Raw genomic sequence first — 22,777 nt, 5'->3', positions numbered from 1 at the left:
CTGCAGGACCTCATCAGTGTTTGGGGTGAGGAAGCTGTGCAAGCACAGCTGCGCTCCAGCCGGAGAAATTATGTTACCTATGGGCAGATATCACAGTCCTTGCCGAGAAGGGGCCAGGAACGGGACGCATTGCAGTGCAGGGTCAAAATAAAAGAGCTGAGGAGTGCTTACTGCAAAGCCCGTGAGGGAAATTGCCGCTCAGGAGCTGCCCCCACAACCTGCTGTTTTTACAAGGAGCTGGATGCCATACTTGGGTGTGACCCCACTGCCAATCCTAGGAGCACAATGGAGAGTTCAGAGCAGGGAGAAGTGGGGGAGGGTGTAGAGGAAGCTGACAGTGAGGCTACTCGGGTGGACGGAGACACCCCGGAGTCCCAGGAGGCATGCAGCCAGGAGCTCTTCTCAAGTCAGGAGGAGGCTAGCCAGTCGCAGCAGCTGGAAGTTGCTGGTGAGGAAGAAGCTGCGGAGCGTGCTCGGGGTAAGCAGATTTTTATGTTTTGGGAGAGGAGGGTTTTGGTTATGGCTGCCTGCATGCATGCCCAAACGTGGAATAGCCCATTGATTTGCTCTATCACGTCTCTGTAATCGGCCTCGGTAATCTCTTGAAAAGTTGCAGCCAGAGCGTGGGCAATGTGCTTTCACAAGTTTATAGGGAGAGCCACCGTAATCCTTGTCCTGGTCAGGCTAACTCGTCCGATCCACTGTGCAGCGAGGGGTGGGGGGACCATGGCTGCACACAGGCAAGCTGCATAGGGGCCAGGGCGGAATCCACATTGCTGTAGAAGACCCTCCCTCTCTTCCCAGGTAACACACAGCAGTGATATATCTGGCAGTAGGAAACCCTGTTGAGAATTTAGGGATACTTGAGTGCAGGGCGTCAGGTTCGCGGTCCCCCCACAGCCCCACGGTGCGCTCCGGTCTCTCCCCCCCTTTCCAGCAGGCAGCCAGCCCCGCAGTGCACTCCGGGTTCACTCTCCCCCACCAGCAGACCGGCAGTTACGCGGACAGCCCCCCACGCCAGCAGCTCGCCACCTTCCTGTTCACTACTGTCCCCTGTGCAGGACACCAGCTACCTCCTGTACCCAGTGCAGATAAACCCCAGTGACCCATCGGTCAATTCCCCCTCCCAGGTGCAGTTGGGGCAGAAACACTCACCCCATTGCTCGCCATGCCTTCGCTTCCCTGGCCTCTCTGTGTTATGTTAGGTATGTGGGAAGGATGCTACAAAAAGTCTAAAATCTCCTTCACTGTGTGATAATAAACAATGTAGCCTCTGTGTATTACATGTTTCTATCTATGTTTTTTTTAGCGGCCTTGACTAATGCAGCCGGATCACCGGCCTCACGTCGCTTGCAGAACTTGAGAAAAAATCCGCGAAAATCAAAAGAAGAATTGATCAAAGCAGTTATGATTCACTACAACAGAGAAAGTAGGAAGACTCAGGAATGGAGAGAGAAAATGTATGAGTGGAGGCAAACAGAAAGCAGGAGAAAGGAATTGGCTACCAAAAAAACATCAAAGCAGATGATAAGCCTCCTGGCTCGCCAAACTGAGTCTTTCGAGTCTCTCGTAGCCATGCAGGCAGATCTGTACCGTGGTAACCCACACCCCTCCCAAAGCTCTCTTTCTTGTTCCCCAGTATTTGCACAAAACACCTTTCTCCAGCAGCCAGTTTCTTATTACCCCCAGCTGCCCCCAACACCTGTACGATCACCTACCAGCCCTGATAACTACAATTCTTACCCTGTGCACTCCACCCCCATTACCCTACAGCATAGTAATCCTGAAGTGCAGCAGACATTGAACAGTAATCCAAACAGGACATATTCAAACCTCTGAATGTACAGTCCACCACCCTAACCGCCCTGGCCTTTTATGTACTGTACTTTGAATAAAGGATTTTATGGCTTTTACAGTACGTTTTATTATTACAGGAAGTGGTAAATGTTGTACCCCAAGGTAGAACGGAGCACAGCAAAGGCACCAAACATTACTGTTGGCTCTCAGCATCAAATTGCTCCCTTAAGGCATCCCTAATCCTTGAAGCCCTTTCCTGGGCCTCTCTAGTAGCCCTGCTCTCTGGCTGTGCAAATTCATCCTCTAGGTGTCGAACCTCGGAGGTCCATTCCTCACTGAATCTTTCACCCTTCCCTTCACAAATATTATGGAGGGTACAGCACGCGGATATAATAGCGGAGACGCTGCTTTCCCCCAAATCTAGCTTCCCATAAAGACACCTCCAGCGGGCTTTCAAACGGCCAAAAGCACACTCCACAGTCATTCTGCACCGGCTCAGCCTGTAGTTGAACCAGTCCTTGCTCCTGTCAAGCTTCCCTGTATACGGTTTCAAGAGCCATGGCATTAAGGGGTAAGCGGGGTCTCCAAGGATCACAGTGGGCATTTCGATGTCCCCTACTGTGATCTTGCGGTCTGGGAAAAAAGTCCCGGCCCTCAGCCTCCTGAACAGGGCACTGTTCCGAAAGATGCATGCATCATGCACCTTTCCAGGCCATCCTGAGTAAATGTCAGTGAAACGCCCACGGTGATCCACAAGCGCTTGCAGAACCATGGAGAAATACCCCTTGCGATTAACGTACTCTGATGCCAGGTGGGGTGGGGACAGAATAGGAATATGCATCCCATCTATTGCCCCTCCACAGTTAGGGAAACCCATTTCTGCAAAGCCATCCACAATGTCCTGCACGTTCCCCAGAGTCACAGTTCTTCTTAGCAGGGTGCGATTAATGGCTGTGCAAACTTGCATCAGCACCATTCCAACGGTGGATTTTCCCACTCCAAACTGGTTCACCACCGATCGGTAGCTGTCTGGAGTTGCCAGCTTCCAGATTGCAATTGCCACCCGCTTCTCCACTGGCAGGGCAGCTCTCAATCTCGTGTCCCTGCGCTGCAGAGTAGGGGCGAGCTCAGCACACAGTCCCATGAAAGTGGTTTTTCTCATCCGAAAGTTCTGCAGCCACTGCTCGTCATCCCATGCTTGCAGGACGATGTGATCCCACCACTGAGTGCTGGTTTCCCGAGCCCAAAGGCGCCGTTCCACGGTGCTAAGCACGTCTGTTACTGCCACAAGCAATTGAGTGTTTTGAGCGTCAGGCATTTCAATATCATCGTCTGACTCCTCACTGTCACTTTGCAGCTGAAGGAATAGCTCCACTGCCATGCGTGATGTGCTGGCAACATTCATCAGCATGGTCCTCAGCAGCTCAGGCTCCATTTGTAACAGAAATCTCAGAAATCGCGCTGCAGAATCACAATGCCGCCAAACTGCTCGGAATGTGCAGCAAAGCATCACGGGGCGTTGGAACAGGAAGCGGAAAGACCCGCACACTTCCTTCCCCTTCCCACAAGCCACAGCGCCAAAATGGGACGAGGTGCTCTGTGGGATAGCTGCCCACAATGCACCACTCCCAACAGCGCTGCAAGTGCTGCAAATGTGGACACACTGCAGCGCTGGTAGCTGTCAGTGTGGCCACACTGCAGCGCTGGCCCTACACAGCTGTACGAACACAGCTGTAACTACCAGCGCTGCAAAAGTGTAAGTGTAGACGTGGCCTAAGTCTCTCCAGTAGGGGTTGAGCTGCTGCAGCTTTTGAACTGATCAAAGATGTGCATTCTGGTGGACAAGAGAATCCTTTCCCTATATTCAGTCAGAACACACTAGAGATGGAACTAGAGCCAAGAGGGTGAGAAAGTGGCTCTGTGGTTTGCCCCATGGGGTGCATAGGGTTGTATGGGTGTTCTGATCAAGCTAGAACTAAACCTTATTGATACTGACTGAGTATTATTTGGCTCTCTTACATGTGTTTGTGTATGACTGTTATTTGATTCCAGACAGATTGCAGTCAAGTTTTTTTTTTTTTATTTTATGACCTTCATATGTGAATGTCATTCACGGCTGTATGAACTGAATGTTAGAGCTCCAGGTGGCACTAATTGTTGGAGTACCTACAACATTTGCCTCCCAGGTTTGTACTGTGGCTGTCATGCCTACTGACCTTAACCAATTTCTGTGCACTGTCACCAATACAGGCTCCAGCTCAGACTTATCTAGCACAAGAGGCAGTTTGTTACAATAGAAGTAGATCTGTGTAGCTGGGACAGAAAGAAAAGGTGATGGACGAATTCATACCAGGACAGAAGATAGACAAAGGCTAAAATGTTCCAAAGATCCTATGTCTGACTGATTTAAAATGAGATTTAAGTTCCTAAGCAACTTCCAAAAAGAGACTTAAACTCCTAAGTCACTCAGTGCCTTTGAAAATTGTTCCCTAAGACTATTTCCCTACCTGCTATGGGGGAGGGAAAGAAAGGAACACAGGCCTTTGTGAAGTTCTGTATTCGGGGCGCCAGAGAGAGGTGTATGCTGCTGAGCAGGAGAAGGCTCATATGAGCTTTCTGCAAACCAAGCTGGCCTTTGACAACTTATGAAAGAGAAATCTCATTTTTCATTCTCAAACACAACGTCTAGGGTTTTCCTTGTGAAGATACCCTTCACCTGGAAAGGGCTACAGACCTGTGTAATCTGACTGTTCAGTGGAAAGGACCAAGCAGCTGGGCTCAGCTTCTGCCTCAGGAGGGGAATAGACAGACCACACACATCTTTTTAGGCAAAACTAGGCAGTTACATTTTGGTACCTCCTAGAGAAAACTCTTGCTAACTTCCTCCAAATCACAAGTTGGAGTTGTGATAATGGTGGACAGGAACCTGATATGTTTAAAGAGAAATGGGACAAAAGTCAACTGTTGTGCAGGCCTGCTAAGGCTGTATTTGTTTGTTAAAATGTTCAGTCCATTCTGAGAATAGGATTGATCCCCCCCATCTGCTCCCTCAGGCCTTGCTGCAAAAGAGTTTTCCCTTCTTTGCCTTTAGCTACTAGGAGCACATGGAGGATGCAACATGTAGTCCTTGTACCCCTAACAGCTCCAGCAACTGCATGAGAAAGAAAAGGATAGAAAGCAAAGATGATCTTGTGGTTAAGGCACTGGACTGGGACTCAGGAGACCTGTCTTCAGTGTCCAGCTGTCTCTCAGACTTCTTGTGTAAACTTGGACAAATCACATATTATCTGTGCCTCAATTTCCCTGTAAGATAGGCATATTACTTCTCGACATATAAGTGGTGTTGTGAGGATAAGTACCTAGGACATGCTAAATTCTACAGTAATGGGGGCCATATAAGTGCTTAGAGTCCCGATTTCAGCAGTGTCACTGGTCTGTTTCTAGCATTGACAGTCTTTGGTGCAAAGACAACACTCTGACCCTCATCATTAATGAACAAGAGACTCACAAAGTGTGCCATTTGACTCAAGTTAAGACACAGGAGATATCAGAGTCCAAAAATAAGGTGAACTGGAGAAGTGCAATTAAAGGCAGAAGAAACTCAAAAGGCTCTTCTAAATTCCTGAGTAGTATATGAACTTTCTCTGAAACGTTAGGGTAGTCTTCATTCTACATTTCAGCACCTTTTATTCTTCACCACAATGTCCTCACATCTTTCTTATTACTGTATCTAGGGATTATACATTAATAAATGTACAAAGCCATATTCATCATGCCACAGACGCACGTTTTCATAGTGTTCCTCATCAATTTGTCTCAGACATAGCACCGTTAACATTAACATTATTCTCATCTCAACACCTAAATTTTCCCAGCCCTCTCTTCCCTGTCACTGTGCAGGTTTATTTGTGATGCTCATTTGCAGCTTTTGAGGGTAGAGCTTTGTGAACCTGGGAGTGCCTCAATGCCAACTGGCAGAAGTCCGGTCCTTCCCCGTTTCCCCATCCCCCATACTGTAGCTCAATTCAGACCTGACATACTCATTGCCCCAACACGCTGTTGTCATAATATGTATATCAAGGGTCATGTTAAAGTATCCTATGTACACTGGTGACACTGGCCCCAACAATCATTGTGTGATGTGTGTACAGGGTGTATACAAAGCGTTATAGATGTGTGCTAGAAATGTTTTAATAATGTGTTTGGGAGGCAGTGCATATCCCAAGCCTACCATAGACAAAGGAATGTGTGGCAAAGGATAATTAAAGTATATGTAAATACATATATGGCAAACAAAGCCATCAAGCTACACAAGCAGAGGCAAAGACCATTTAACACCAGGGATAGCAGGGAGCCTTCCTAGCTCTTGAAGGAGAGACAAAGAATTTTGGGTAATATCAAGGGGGCATAAAGGCCTTTTAGGGATCCATCTCTGAGAGAACATATGATGCAACACCCTCTGAGCCTGTGAAAGTTGAGTCCCCTACTTTGGAGGGCTAGGGATGTTGGTAAGTTAAGTGAGAAAACTGCTTAGGCAAAGATTGCAATTTGCTAAGGCCATGACTACACTTACAGCTGTACAGTGCTAGGAGTTACAGCTGTCTTCGTACAGCTGTGTAGGGAAAGCGCTGCAGTGTGGCCACACTGATAGCTACCAGAGCCGCAGTGTGGCCACATTTGCAGCATTTGCAATGCTGTTGGGAGTGGTGCATTGTGGGCAGCTATCCCACAGAGCACCTCGTCCCATTTTGGTGCCGTGGGTTGTGGGAAGGAGACAGAAGGGTGCGGGTCATTCCGCTTCCTGTCGCAACGCCCTGTGGTGCATCGTTTCACATCCGAGCACTCTGTTTTTCCGTCCACATTTGGCGCCATTGTGAGTCTCTGTGCAGCGCAATTTCTGTGGGAAAATGGAGCCCGAGCTGCTGAGGACTTTGCTGATGACTGTCGCGAGCACATCACATTTGGCAGTTGAGCTATTCCTTCAGCTCCAAAGTGACAGTGAGGAGTCTGACGATGATGTTGAGTCGCCTGATGTGTGTGACACTAAATTGCTTGTGGCATTCATGGAAATGCTCAGCACCTTGGAACGCCGCTTTTGGGCTCGGGAAACAAGCACTGAGTGCTGGGATCACATCGTCATGGAAGTCTGGGATGACGAGCAGTGGCTGCAGAACTTTCGGATGAGAAAAGCCACTTTCATGGGACTGTGTGAGGAGCTCGCCCCCACCCTCCGGTGCAAGGACACAAGATTGAGAGCTGCCCTGCCGGTGGAGAAGCGGGTGGCTATTGCAATCTGGAAGCTGGCAACTCCAGGCAGCTACCTATCAGTTGGGAACCAGTTTGGAGTGGGAAAGTCGACCATTGGAATCATGTTGATGCAAATTTGCAGGGCCATTAATGGCATCCTGCTAAGAAGAACCGTGACTCTGGGGAACATGTAGGACATTCTGGATTGCTTTGCACAAATGGGTTTCCCTAACTGTGGAAGCGCGATAGATAGAACGCATATTCCTATTCTGGCATCACCCCACCTGACATCCGAGTACATTAATCAGAAGGGGTATTTCTCTATGGTTCTCCAGGCGCTTGTGGATCTCTGTGGACGTTTCATTGACATTAACACAGGCTGGCCTGGAAAGGTGCATGACGCACGCATCTTTCGGAACAGTGGCCTGTTCAGGAAGATGCAGGCCGGGACTTTTTTTTTCCCAGACCGGAAGATCACAGCAGGGGACATCGAAATGCCCATTGTGATCCTTGGAGACCCCGCTTACCCCTTAATACCTTGGCTCATGAAACCATATACAGGGAAGCTTGACAGGAGCCAGGACCGGTTCAACTACAGGCTGAGCCGGTGCAGAATGACTGGGGAGTGTGCTTTTGGCTGTTTAAAAGGGCCCTGGCGATCTCTTTATGGGAAGCTAGACTTGGGAGAAAGCAACATCCCTGCGGTTATATCGGTGTGCTGTACCCTCCATAATATTTGTGAAGGGAAGGGTGAAACATTCAGTCAGGAATGGACCTCCAAAGTTCAACGCCTGGAGGCTGAATTTGCACAGCCAGAGAGCAGAGCTACTAGAGAGGCCCAGCACAGGGCTACAAGGATTAGGGATGCCTTGAGGGAGGAATTTGAGGCTGAAAACCAACAATAATGTTTGGTGCCTCGCACGGGAGTGAAGTGCAGTGATTACAATAGTAGGAATCTGTTTTTCCTAAAATGATTTGCAGTGCATGTTTCTTTCCTGAGCTATGGTATCTTTCACTTTCTGCAATAATAAAGACTGTTTTCAAAGACAAGAATTCATTTATTGAAAAGAAAATAACTTTCTTGACAGACACACAACATTTTGTGAACCTAAAAGGGCAGAGGGGTGGGGTGGTGAACTGTAGAGTCACAGGTTTGAATATGTCCTGTCTGGCGTGCTGTGCAATGACTGCTGCACTTCAGGATGAAAATACTGCATGGTGATGGGGGTTGAGTGCAGAGGGTAAGGGTTGTAGTTCTCAGGGCTGGTTGGTGAACATAGAGGTGTTGGGGGCAGCTGGTGGTGGTAAGAACCTGGATGCTGGGGAAGGGAGTTTGGAGCTGACATTGGGGCACAAGGGAAAGCTTTGGGACTGGGGACGGCCAGCACGGTAGTGCTCTGCCTGCATGGCTACGAGTGACTGGATACAGTCCGTTTGGCACTCCAGGATGCTTATCAGTGCTTTGTGCTTTTCTTCTTAGCTGCTGTGTTTCTCTGGCGGAGCATGCTTTCTCTTTGTCTCCAGTCTTGCAGTTTTTTACTTTCTCTGGCAGAGTGATCCATAACTGCTTTAAGCATATCTTCTTTGCTTTTTCGCAGCTTCTTCCTGAGGTTTTGTAGCCTCTGCCCAGTGGATGATACGGGCAGTCCAGTAGTCAAGGACACTGTTTGAAAGGCAAAAATGGCAACAGTTAAAACAGGACACAGGCTGCATTGTTTATAATCTCACCCAGACAGTTATTCCCACGCAGTGAAGGAGTTTACCGTCTTCACTTTAGCATACTTTTCCCATACCAACCAGAGTGCACTTAACCCACAGGAGGCAGGAAATGCTGAGTAAGGGGGAATGATTGCTTCAGGGATATGCAGGGGTTTCTGTGCATTGGGGAGAGCAAAATGCTGTAGGGGGCACCTACACTGAACACTCTCCCTACATTGTCCACAGGAGTTAATCCTGTAAGCTATCTCTCTGCTGCGGGTCACCTGGGAAGGGGGAATGATTACTTCAGGGATGTGCAGGGGTTTCTATGCATTGGGGAGAGCAAAATGCTGCAGGGGGCACCTACACTGAACACTCTCCCAACATTTTCCACAGAAGTTAATCCTGGAAGATATCTCGTTGCTGCGGGTCACCTGGGAAGAACGGAAGGGTCTTCTACAGCAATGCAGATTCCGCCCTGGCCCCTATGCAGCTTGCCTGTGTGCAGCAATGGTCCCCCCACCCCTCGCGGCACAGTGGCACGGACACGTTAGCCTGACTGGGACAAGGACCACAGTGGTTCTCCCTATAAACTTGCGCAAGCGCGTTGCCCGCTCTCTGGCTGAAACTTTTGAAGAGATTACCGAGGCCGATTACCGCGACGTGATAGACCACATCAATGGGCTATTCCACATCTAGGCATGCATGCATGCAGCCCAACCCCCCCTCCTCTCCCGAAACATTTGCATCCTGAAACTAAAAGCTGCTTACCGGGAACCCATTCCTCTGCTTGTCCTTCTCCAACTAGTTCTCACTGCTGCGACTGGCTACCTTCCTCCTGGCTTGAGAAGAGCTCCTGGCTGCATGCCTCCTGGGACTCCGGGGTGTCTTCCCCTACCCCAGTACCCTCACTCTTAGTTTCCTCCCCCTCCTCTAACCCACCCTCCCCGCCCCCCGCTCTGAAGTGTCCATTGTGGTTGTCGGATTGGCAGTGGGGTCACCCCCAAGTATCGCGTCCAGTTCCTTGTAAAAACGGCAGGTCGTGGGGGCAGCACCTGAGCAGTGGTTTCCCTCGTGGGCTTTGCAATAGGCACTCCGCAGCCCCTTTACTTTAACCCTGCACTGCACTGCATCCCAGTCATGGCCCCTTTCCAGCATGGCCCTTGAGATCTGCCCATAGGTATCGTAATTCCTATGGCTGGAGCGCAGCTGTGACTGCACAGCTTCCTCACCCCAAACACTGATGAGGTCCAGCAACTGGCCATTGCTCCATGCTGGGGCTCGTTTGCCGCATGAAGGCATGGTCACTGATTGATTGCACTCCACACCTGGCTGAGCAAACAGGAAGGGGATTTTTAAAATTCCTGGGGCATTTAAAGGGCGGGTCACCTGAGGCCAGGGCAGTAGAGTGCGAACTGATGAGCAGAATGGCTGAACAGGCATTCTGAGATACCTTCTAATACCCTGGAGGCCAATTACAGTGCTTTTGGTGGCCACACTTGCGGAGCAGCGCTGCATCACCAGCGCTGCAATCCTTATACTCCAAGCAGAGCAGGAGTACAGCCAGCACTGCAATCAGGGAGATGCAGCGCTGTACGTGCCTTGCAAGTGTGGACGGTGAGTAAGTTGCAGCGCTGGTGGTGGGTCTACAGCGCTGCAACTCTCCAGTGTAGCCAAGGCCTAAGACTACATTTTATTTTCTAGAAAGTGTTTTGTTTTGTTTGTTGTTTTGTAACTACACCTGTCTCTTTTCTTTTGCTTGATATCACTTAATCTTTATTAATAAACTGATTCTTGTTTTATTACAAATGTTAGGTTAGCTGAAGACACAACAGGCAGATGTCTGCTCTATCTCTTCGGAGACAGTAAACTTAGTTTCTGTGAGTGTCCACTGACAGGGACTGGACAGTGCAGGGAGACATCTCTGGGAAATTGATAACTAGGGTTCATTGAGTGTTTCCTGTCAGGCAAGTTTTAGACTGGCAAAGTCTTGAAGCATTTGCTAGCAAGGCAGACAGGCTGGTGTGTCAGCAGCAGCAAAGCCCTCACTTTTGTGAAGGCAGAGTGGTAACACAGCGGCTCAAAGTTCTGGATGTCCTGCTGAGCAGAACATCACATTCTTACCCAGCACTTTAGTCCCTAGCTGTGAGTGTTTTACACAAGTGACTCATCTTGTTCCCCATTTTACAGCTGTGAGAACTGAGGCACAGAAAGGTCTGTGACTTGCTCAGAATTACATGGCCAGCAATTGCAGGCTCTCCTGATTTCTACTCTTAAAACTTATCACCCCCACGAATTTGTACTGATTGTGTACTGAGAATAGAAAGTCTTCTCATTAAAAGTCATTTCATACATATGTCTTAGTAGCAACAGACTTTAATTTATAACTGTCTCATTTTATCCTGTTGCTTTTACTCCAATTGGGTCAAATTCCTCCATGGTGTAACTCTACTGAAGAGATGAAATTCATTGTGTATGGCTTGGGTGCTATTCTTCTTTCAGCGTTTTGCTTTCCCTCCCCCACTCCTTTTTCTTTAATAAAACTTTCAGATTCACTTTCTTTTTGTTCACCTTTTTGATCTTGTCTTTAATTTCCCCCCCTCCTGTTCTATTGGCTTCTGTCCTCCATTGATCTCACCCTTTTCTTTTTTCCTCCCATTTTTTTCTTGTGTCCTTAGTGTCGTCTGGGATTAGTGGCAGATCCAGAGGGGAGAAATTATCTTCCCTGCTCTGTCTGAAATATCAGTCGGAGGCCAAACTAAGTTGGGAATTGATCAGGGGCAAATCAATAGCCCAAATTATAGAATTACTTTCAGTCTATTGCTACTCATTTGGCTTCCCTTCAAACTGCTCTTTTTAGATAGAGAACTGCACTATTGAGTCAGAAGTCCCAGGTTAAGGGCCTGATCCAAAGCCCATTGACTTCAATGGGAAACTAGCTATTGACTTCAATCTGTTTTGACTCACCTTGAATTCATACACTAGCACAGAAAGAAACGGAGGGTGGGAGGTGGGGAATGACAATGTGAATGGTCTTAATTCTGTGATACTGCAAATTTTTCAGAAGCTTGGGTTACTGAGGAAGGAGTGAAGAATAGATCATGTATCCCCATTAGAAAGGATTGCTTTCTACTTTCCCCATTTCCTCTATTCCAGTGAACAGATGCAGCACATGCAGAGAGGAGATAGAAATGGGTTGATCAAATGAGCTGTCTTTCAGCCAAAATAGAACTGGTAAATTTTGCTTTATACAGTAAACTAAGACCAAGTGACACTATGCAGTTCTGTTTAGCAGGGCAAAATCTCCCTATTACAGTCTGTTCCAGGCAAAATAGAAGCCATCAATAATTTTGCATTCAAAAACATTCTTACTAATTGTTGCTGTCACTGCAGTAGCTTTGATCTGACACTCTTTCTACAAACCATTTCTAATCCACCACAGAAAAGCAGTTTGAGCTTTACAGTCGTTCAGTGAACATGCACATCTAGTATTCCATCCTGGTCCTGGTTTGTTGACATGTTTAATTAAAACCATATTATCACTGCTTCATCAACATTTTTAAACTTTTTTTTTTCTTCCAGGAGGAAGAAGCATTTCCTCATCAATCAGATTAGATTTCAGTATTGATGTAGCCTCCTCATTCACATAGTCTTGGTACCGCTGTAACAGGAGCTAGAGAAGCAATTATCACACTATCATATGCACCTAAAAGCAGCCACGAAATGTTTTTGAATATATATTTTTTCTGTCATCCTGTCAGCTACACCTCTGTGTGGTTGCTTTGTTAAGATGACATCAAATATCTCTCGCTCACTTTCTTTTAAGTTCTTTGAAATTGTAATAGGCACATTAGATTTTCTCTTCTTTTTTTCTTTTTCTTTTAGCTATAGCTTTAGCTTCTCTTGATCTTTTGGTATTATCTGAGTGGCATATCCTCAGTGCTTGAATACAGATATGTCAATTTTGGATGGGGAGGCTAGCTTCATTTACTTGCAAATTGGGACATTTACACAGTCCTTTGTCTCTCACATAGGTTTTGCATCTGCAGGAAGCTTTTTTGCAGAAGACAGCACATTAGGCACCATAATTATTTTAATCTAACATCCTCTCAGTATTGCTCTTTAGGAGAGAGAAGTAAAATGGAGTGAGGGAGCAAGTGAACAATGCTTTGCTTTGGAGGACTTGACAGCTGATATAGTGTCATCTTCAAAGCTGCCTCAAATCAAGTGCTCTATAAGGCCATAACTGCTGAATAGATGTTAGCTTTACTGCAGTGAAAGGGAAATAATGATTCAGTTAAACATTAGTAAAGTATGGCTGTCAGAGTAATAAGTGCAGTACCATATTTCTACATCAGAACTCTCTTTGACAAAATGCAATAAAGAATCTAATCTGTCAAGAAATGTTTACCAGTGATGCTGTTTCTTAGCTACTTTACCCATGGTCTGTTGATGTTGCGGGGGGAGGGAAATGATTTTTGTAGGCCCAATGGAGAAAGGAAAGGAAAGGAAACCATCAAGACTATCTAGCATAGAGGTGAGGGTAACGGGTCACTTCACCTTGAATGGTCCCTTTAAATATGTGTTAAATACTTATGCTAAACAATCTGTTCCATCTTGTATTTAGCTATGACAGGAAGTATGCTTCCCAGACTTGAAGAAAAGCTTTCAAAACATGCAGAGCCTGTCTCTCTCACCAACAGAAGTTGGTCCAATGAAAGAAATTGCCTCACCTGCCTTGTCACTACTATAGGGCTGGTAATAAATACTTAGGGCATTTCAATAAATACTTAGGGTGATTCAAAACAATGACAAGAGTAGCCACTTGACTTAAGGGGATTATGGGATGTTTCCAGAGGCTGATCAGAGTGCAGTAATGCAACACCTCCTCTACACTGACACCTGGCATTGTAGCCAAGGCGCAGCAAACATTATTCCTCTCGTCGAGATGGAGTACCAGGAGCACTCTATGTGCCTGCCAGTGTGGACGGGGAGTGAGCTAGTGCACCCGGGGCTGCTTTAATGTGCACTAACTCGCAAGTATAGCCAAGCCCTTACTCACAGCTGTTTTGTGGTGTAAGTTATTTGACTTCAGTGGAGTTTCTCCTATTCTACACCAGTCTAAGGCCAGGTCTACACTACACACTTACTTTGGTATAACTACATCACTCAGAGCTTCTCTGACCGACATAATTCCCTCCTCTGCGAGAAATGGTAGGTATTAAGCCAATGAGAGAGCTCTCTCTTGTCAGTTTGGAGAGTCTTCACCAGACAGGTGACAGCAGCGCAGCAGCAGTGGTGCAGCTGTGTAGTTCATAGTGTAGACCTGCCCTAAGTAAGAGAGTCAGGGTCTGCATATTTAGAGACACTAAAAACTGTTTTAGAATGTATTTAAGCACCAACAATGATACAGTGCTAGCTCAACTCTTCTACTTTACTGGCGGGGGGAGAGGTGGGGAAATGTTGCTTTCTTTAAAATTGTGTGATAGAGTCAGGCCAGATGGCTACAGGAGAGTGTGGTTTGTTTGTTTGTTCAGAATTTTTTTATTAACAAACCAGAGTAGGAAAGTCCACTGCTGGGCACAATTAGCTTATTCTCCTTGTGAGCCTGTTAATCTGATCTTCCCTGTTGCCAGAAGGCAGGTATTTTAGCCCTAGGATAAGTGGGTCCCTTTCCCCTTGGTAACTGAATAGGGGTTACTTTAGGTTAATTAGGGCACCTGGGGCTAATCAAGGACCTGCCAGAACCTGTTAAAAGCCTCCACTCCAGCCAGATAGGAGCTGAGGGAGGAAGGTGAGCTACTGGAGAGCTGGGCAATGCAGCCATTGACAAGCATTAGGAGAGAAGCCCCGCAGGTACAGAGGCAAAGAGTGGGAGAATCCCTGCCTAACAGGGCAGATGGCCCTTAAGGGCCCCGGAGGTCTGAGGAAAGAGACCCTGCCAGAGGGGAGAGACTGAACTGAGTGGTTGGTCTGTTGTCACCATGCCCAGAGGGACTACCAGAGACTGAGAGGCTCCCCTTCCCCTCATCAGGAGGCCGGGAGGAACACTGCTCCGGCAAGGTGTTGACAATAAACTCAGGGCATGGAGAAAGTCCTAAGGGGAAAGAGAAATACCCCATCCAGCTGCTAAATGGAAGCGCAGGACCCACCGAGGTGGAGAGGAAGCTCTGTTACTATTTTAAGTTAAATAAAATCACTTTATATAAGTAGTTCAAGGCCCTTATAATGCTATCAGAGTGGTGCCTCTTGAGTACTTGGGCCATTAGCATCTCTGAGCTTAACTTTACAGTCCTAAGAGGTCAAAGTACTCATACGGCACCAATCTGAAAGCACTTATAGGTACTCTGAACTCCCTTTATAAAGCTATAGAATTCAACTAGCCAGATAACTGGAGGTTTTGTGTGAATGATCTGACTAGGAATGCAGTGTTTTTTCATAAATCATAGCATACTCAAGCTGCATTCCCTACAGGATACTGTATGATTCAGAGCTAAAAGCTCTAATGTACATTTGATCAATTTTAGTTTTGTCACTTGGGGAAAAATCTGTCAAACTCCCATTAAACTAAGTTTCTCTTTACTCTAAAGCACAAAAAGTAACACTTCATATAATAAAAGGATCAGGCAAAGTAAGCTTCTCAACATAACTGAAAGTGTTAGTAAAGCAGTCTTGAGTTCAAGTAATTGCAATGGGTCAGAACAACAAATATAGCTGATTTCTGCCTGTCAAAAGAAGACTTTCACTTAAACAGACAATAAAAAAACCAACAAGACAGACATACACATGAAGCCCAAACCCAGTTTTCTTAAATCCTAAATAGAAGGATTATACAGACTAATTTGTAAAAGTGCAAATTGTACTCTAGCGCACTGGTATTTCTGATTTGTCTAATCACAAAATAGATGCAAGGGGATCTTTGCTCTATGGATGAAGAAGCAATAAAATACATTTTGCACCATGTAAATATTAATGGAAGACTGGGGCATCTGGGGATTTCCTCCATTCCATTTTGAAGATATATATATATATATATATATATATATATATATATATATATATATATATATGTGTGTGTGTATATATATATATACACACATAGCACCTCCACTCCCTTTTTTTTTTATTGTTTTCTTTCTTACTTTGTGGCATTTTTGAATGGAATATTACTTTTCCCTTTAGATTAAAAAAAAACAAACCTATTCATGTTGTAGGGTATGGTGCTGTCTCAATGTACAAAACAGAGGACAGACCTATCATATTGAATTCTCAATCTTGATTTGAGTCATATCTGGTTATTTCAAATGTTAGCAGTAACTGACATGTTTTGATTATTATGGATTTGATAGTTGGTCTGGACCAGATTTTATTTTGAATAATGGAAGTGAAAAATGTTATACAGTAACTGTAGTGGACACAGGGTCATATGCAAAGTCAGTCAGAGTTTCTGATTTAAGCTCTGGAAATGAGGGATGTCAGACAGCTTTGCTATTGGAAGTACTGAATGGGCAAACTTGTCTGTCCTTGCACTCAAGATCTTATTTCACCATCCTCATAAATGCTGAACAGGGAACTGTTTGAGCTAATTTAAAAAATATGTGCCATTATTTTAATGTGCCACTCTCATTAGAGGAAATATCAATGATTTATATGTTACTTGACTTGTCTGAAGGGTTGTAGCAAGTGCAGTGTCACATCTTCACTATCTGGCTAGGATCCCTTAAAGATTAAATACTTTGTAAATATCAAGGGTGCGATCTACTGCATTTCAATGTCACTTCAGCTGCACTTAATGAAGTATATTTATATTGACTGGTCATTCATTACCCTAGTACTAATTAATTAAAATGGTTCTTGCTAGTAAAAGATCAATCGCAGAGCCACCTCCATAAACTTATATGTATAGGTGTTATACACTATTAAACAGGAGTCTGAGCCTTGATTCCTGGACTTGGTCCTGTGCTTGTAAGGTGACCGGTGCAGAGAAGAGGGCTGATGTGTTGGTTGCAGCTCCTGGAAAGGTGAGTGGGGAGAAGCATGTGTTGCTCAGTGATAACACCAGCATCAGTACGTGCTCATGACAATGAGAAACTAACAGCAATTTATTCTAAGGAATGTCCTTTTGCAAGCACCCCCCACTCCTGATTTGCCAGTGCAACTTCATCAGTGGCTTCCTAGGCAAGTCCTGAGATTTTGCTGTGCGTATTTCTAATCTGAGTAAAACTACATCTGCAATTAGTTTAATACATTTCACCTGTGAGCTAAGCCAAATTTGAAATTAGCAGAGGTTTAAAAACTAATGTAATGAAAATTTTCCAACTGGTTCGGAAACTGTATGAAGGCTTGTTATAAACAGATAGCTAAGGGTTAATGTCTCTTTAACCTGAAGCACCTGACCAGAGGACCAATCAGGAAACCGGATTTTTTCAACTCTGGGTGGAGGAAAGTTTGTGTCTGAGTCCTTTTCTGTCTGCCTGCTTTTCTCTCAGCTTTGAGAAGTGATTTTTGTTTTCTAATCTTCTGTTTTCAAGTTGTAAGGACAAAGAGATCAAATAGTGAGTTATATGGTTTCTTTTTTTTGGTATTTACATGTCTATAGTTGCTGGAGTGCTTTGATTTGTATTCTTTTTGAATAAGGCTATTTATTCAATATTTTTTTAAGCAATTGACCCTGTATTTGTCACCTTAATACAGAGAGACCATTTTTATGTATTTTTCTTTCTTTTTATATAAAGCTTTCTTTTTAAGACCTGTTGGAGTTTTTCTTTAGTGCGAAATTCCAGGGGGTTGGGTCTGCAGCTCACCAGGGAATTGGTGGGAGGAAGAAGTCAGAGGGAGATCTGTGTGTGTTAGATTTATTCGCCTGACTTGGCATACCCTCTGGGTGAGGGGGGGAAAGAGAGATTAACTCTCGGTAATTCTGTTCTCCAGGACTGGGAACGGGGAGGGGGGAGTCCCTCTGTTTAGATTCACAGAGCTTGTGTCTGTGTATCTCTCCAGGAGCACCTGGAGGGGGGGAAGGGAAAAGGTTTATTTCCCTTTGTTGTGAGACTCAAGGGATTTGGGTCTTGGGGTCCCCAGGGACCAGAGTGCCCCAAAACACTCTAATTTTTTGGGTGGTGGCAGCAGTACCAAGTCCAAGCTGGTAACCAAGCTTGGAGGTTTTCATGCTAACCCCCATATTTTGGACGCTAAGGTCCAAATCTGGGACTAAGGTTTGAGAAGGCTGCACCACCACCATCCACTCCATGGAAGGCAAGACACCCAAAATTCCTATCCGTAGCAGAGTGAAGCAAGGCTGCCCCCCGAAGCCCCACGGTTTTCAACTTAGCCATGGAACCGCTTATTCGAGCAATCTCCTGCGGTCTAGGCGGTTTCAGTCTATACAACAAGAGTGAATATCCTGGCTTATGCAAATGATTTGGTCCTGACTGGAGAATCTCAGGGTTGTCTGCAACAAATGCTTGACATCTCTGGCCAGGCTGCCAACTGGAGGGGACTCCGCTTTAATGTCAGGAAAAGTGCATCCCTGCATATCGATGGCAGTTAAAAGTATTCGGTCCAGGTGACGTCTTTTCAGATCCAGGGTGAACCCACGATCTTCTTAGAGGATGGGCAAGGGTACTGACATCTCGGCAGGCCCACAGGTTTCCGCATCCAGGAGACACCTGGGGATACCATCACAGAGATCCTATGAAATGGGGCCAAGATTGACTCCTCCCTACTGGCATCATGGCAAAGATCAATGCCTTGAACACCTTCCTGACCTGCCCCCCTTATCTCATTTGTCCTGAGGGGATCTGTCATGGTGAAGATACTTCCAAGCAAGGCAAACAACACCATCTAGCAACTGGTGAAGAAGTGGCTGTTTCTTCCCCAGAGGGCCAGCAATGAACTGGCATACATCTTGCACAGGCACGGCAGTGCCAATATCCCTCGAATGGGTGATCTGTGCTACATTGCAGGGATCACTCATGCCTTCCATCTTCTGATGTGCCCGAATGCCACAGTGAGGAACATCGCGGAGAGCGCTCTACAGGATGCCGTCAAAGAAGCGAATTGCCAGGACCCCCTCCAACCAAGATGTTGCCACCTACCTGAGTGGCTCACTGGAAGGTGAATTTGGAAGAGACAGGGGAGACTTTGCTTCACTTTGGACTTGTGCCTACAATGCTATGCTACAACTGAAGAAGCATATGGGCTGCCACTGGACATGGTGCGAGGAATGCCAGGAGTTGGGAGTCCTGGTGCCACAGGTGAAGAATACAGATCACACTATCATCACTCCAAGAGCTAGAACTATGCTGGAGAGGACCCTAAAGAACGCCATCCGCTGCCAATATGTGGAAAACCTGAAACAGAAGCCGGACCAGGGCAAGGCATTCAAAGTGATATGCAAGTGGGACACTAGCAACCACCTCCTCCCCGGGGGCAGCTTCACCCAATTTGCCAACTGGAAGTTCATCCACGGGGTCTGGCCCAACTGCATCCCACCGAACGGAGCCATCCGCCATGGGAATCAGGACAAGCAATGCAGGAAGTGCGGCTACGCCAACGAGACGCCACTCCAAGTCCTGTGTAGCTGCAAGCCCCATCCAAGATCGTCTGGCCAGAGCCATCCTGCCACCCATGGGGAAAGCTGCTGTGAACTCCTCTATCCTCGGAACTGACAGCCAACTGTGACCAGACATCGTCATCACCAACAAGGACTGGAAGAAGATCATCATGGTGGACATCACAGTGCCATTTGAGAACAGGACCCCGGCCTTCCACGATGCTCGAGCTTGAAAGATAGAGAAATATGCCTCTCTGGCTGAAACCTTGAGAGCTAAGAGATACCAGGTCCAGACACATGCACTGATCATCGGAGCCTTGGGTGCATGGGACCCCAGTAACGAGCGAGTGCTGAAAGAATGAGGAATTGGTCAATGCTATGCTCGGCTGATGCGGCAACTCCTGGTGTCGGATGACATCAGGTGGTCAAGGGATATCTACATAGAACACATCACCGGACATTGGCAATACCAGGAGGGATGAGCCGGAGTGCCAATGAACAGGGGCGGCTTTAGCCATTTTGCCACCCCAAGGACAGCGGCATGCTGCAGGGGGTGCTCTGCCGGTTGCCGGTCCCCTGGCTCCAGTGGACCTCCCGCAGATGTGCCTGTGGAGGGTCCGCTGGTCCCACGGCTCCGGTGGACCTCCTGCAGGCGTGCCTGTGGATGCTCCACTGAAGCCGTGGGACCAGCAGACCCTCCACAGGCACGCCTGCGGGAGGTCCACCGGAGCCACCTGCCGCCCTCCTGGCAACCAGCAGAGTGCCCCCTGCGGCATGCCGCCCCAAGCACGCACTTGGCATGCTGGGGGCTGGACCCGCCCCTGCCGATGAGAAACGCAGTCAGGAATCAAGTATCAGAGGGGTAGCCGTGTTAGTCTGGATCTGTAAAAGCAGCAAAGAATCCTGTGGCACCTTATAGACTAACAGACGTTTTGGAGCATGAGCTTTCGTGGGTGAATACCCACTTCTTCAGATGCATGTGGTGGAAGTTTCCAGGGGCAGGTATATATATGCTAGCAAGCAAGCTAGAGATAACGAGGTCAGTTCAATGAGGGAGGATGAGGCCCTGTTCTAGCAGTTGAGGTGTGAAAACCAAGAGAGGAGAAACTGGTTCTGTAGTTGGCAAGCCATTCACAGTCTTTGTTCAGTCCTGAGCTGATGGTGTCAAATTTGCAGATGAACTGAAGCTCAGCAGTTTCTCTTTGAAGTCTGGTCCTGAAGTTTTTTTGCTGCAGGATGGCCACCTTAAGGTCTGCAATAGTGTGGCCAGGGAGGTTGAAGTGCTCTCCTACAGGTTTTTGTATATTGCCATTCCTAATGTCTGATTTGTGTCCATTTATCCTTTTGCGTAGAGACTGTCCAGTTTGGCCGATGTACATAGCAGAGGGGCATTGCTGGCATATGATGGTGTATATTACATTGGTGGATGTGCAGGTGAATGAACCAGTGATGGTGTGGCTGATCTGGTTAGGTCCTGTGATGGTGTCGCTGGTGTAGATATGTGGGCAGAGTTGGCATCGAGGTTTGTTGCATGGATTGGTTCCTGAGCTACAGTTATTATGGTGCGGTGCGCAGTTACTGGTGAGAATATGTTTCAGGTTGGCAGGTTGTCTGTGGGCGAGGACTGGCCTGCCACCCAAGGCCTGTGAAAGTGTGGGATCATTGTCCAGGATGGGTTGTAGATCCTTGATGATGCGTTGGAGGGGTTTTAGCTGGGGGCTGTATGTGATGGCCAGTGGAGTCCTGTTGGTTTCTTTCTTGGGTTTGTCTTGCAGTAGGAGGCTTCTGGGTACACGTCTGGCTCTGTTGATCTGTTTCCTTATTTCCTTGTGCGGGTATTGTAGTTTTGAGAATGCTTGGTGGAGATTTTGTAGGTGTTGGTCTCTGTCTGAGGGGTTAGAGCAGATGTGGTTGTACCTCAGTGCTTGGCTGTAGACCATGGATCGTGTGATGTGTCCGGGATGGAAGCTGGAGGCATGAAGGTAGGCATAGCTGTCGGTAGGTTTTCGATATAGGGTGGTGTTAATGTGACCATCACTTATTTGCACCGTGGTGTCAAGAAAGTGGACCTCCCGTGTAGATTGGTCCAGGCTGAGGTTGATGGTGGGGTGGAAGCTGTTGAAATCGTGGTGGAATTTTTCCAGAGTCTCCTTCCCATGGGTCCAGATGATGAAGATGTCATCAATGTAGCGCAAGTAGAGAAGGGGCGTGAGTGGACGAGAGCTGAGGAAGCGTTGTTCCAGGTCGGCCATAAAGATATTGGCATATTGTGGGGCCATGCGGGTGCCCATAGCAGTGCCACTGATCTGGAGATATATATTGTCATCAAATTTGAAATAGTTGTGTGTAAGTATAAAGGCACAGAGCTCAGCAGCCAGTTGTGCTGTGGCATCGTCAGGGATAGTGTTCCTGACAGCTTGTATTCCATCTGTGTGTGGGATGTTTGTGTAGAGAGCCTCTACATCCATGGTGGCTAGGATGGTGTTTTCTGGGAGGTGACCAATGCATTGTAGTTTCCTCAGGAAATCAGTGGTGTCACGAAGATAGCTGGGAGTGCTGGTGGCATAGGGTCTGAGTAGAGAGTCCATATATCCAGACAGTCCTTCAGTGAGAGTGCCAATGCCCGAGATGATGGGGCGTCCAGGATTTCCGGGTTTGTGGTTCTTGGGTAGTAGATAGAATAACCCTGGTCGGGGCTCTAGGGGTATGTCGATTTCTTCTGGTGTTAGTGTAGGGAGTGTCCTGAGTATATGCTGTAGTGTAAGGGACCCCGGAAGATATTGTCACGGTTTGAGCTAGGGCTTGCGCTTTCTCAAGGAGAGGTTATGAGCGGACAGAAGTTGCTAGCAGCTGCTGCTTCTAACCGGTTAAAACTGCCCTGTGTGGGAAGCCCCGGTGTTTTGAGAAACTGCAGAAAAGTTTGCAGAAAGTCCCTGGCCGAAGGCCAGGGGAGGCGGCCATTGCTGCTGGAAAGTCCCTTATTGCATATGGATAAGGCTAGTTTGCATGCTATTAGCATGATGCCATAATTGCTAAGGACTAGAGCTTGCGCGTTGAACTTCGCACCCGACCGAGCTGTTCGGACGTTGGACTCCCCAAGCCAGAGGCAGCAACGCGTGGAGTTCCCGTTGCGGGTGTGTCACTTAGCTTTCATTAAAGCCAGTTAATTCACCTGTGTGTGTGGGCCTCGTCCTTGCAGAGCATCCAGGCACGTAACACTGTAGTTTCTTAGTGTATTCCTCAGTGGGATCTGAGGGAAGTGGCCTGTAGAATTTGGTATTGGAGAGTTGTCTGGCGGCCTCCTTTTGGTAGTCAGACCTGTTCATGATGACAACGTCACCTCCTTTATCAGCCTCTTTGATGATAATGTCAGGGTGGTTTCTGAGGCTGTGGATGGCATTGCGTTCCACAAGACTTAGGTTGTGAGGCAAGCGATGTTGTTCCACGATTTCTGCCAGTGCACGCCGGCGGAAGCATTCA

General features: G+C 47.0%; 1 protein-coding gene across 2 annotated transcripts in view; it reads right to left on the bottom strand.

Annotated features, from left to right (window-relative positions):
* Positions 1 to 21,804, bottom strand: part of LOC127049196 (uncharacterized) — a 372,635-nt gene extending 350,831 nt beyond the window's left edge. For both annotated transcript variants that reach the window (XM_050949742.1, XM_050949741.1), the window contains exon 1: positions 21,215 to 21,804. In XM_050949742.1, coding sequence (XP_050805699.1) covers positions 21,215 to 21,765 — 551 coding nt within the window. In that variant the 5' untranslated portion in view covers positions 21,766 to 21,804. The remainder of the gene's footprint in view (positions 1 to 21,214) is intronic.
* Between the last annotated feature and the right edge of the window lie 973 nt (positions 21,805 to 22,777).

This window comes from Gopherus flavomarginatus, chromosome 4, assembly GCF_025201925.1.
Source record: "Gopherus flavomarginatus isolate rGopFla2 chromosome 4, rGopFla2.mat.asm, whole genome shotgun sequence".
NCBI lineage: Eukaryota > Metazoa > Chordata > Testudines > Testudinidae > Gopherus > Gopherus flavomarginatus.
This window is presented reverse-complemented; position numbering and strand designations above follow the sequence as displayed.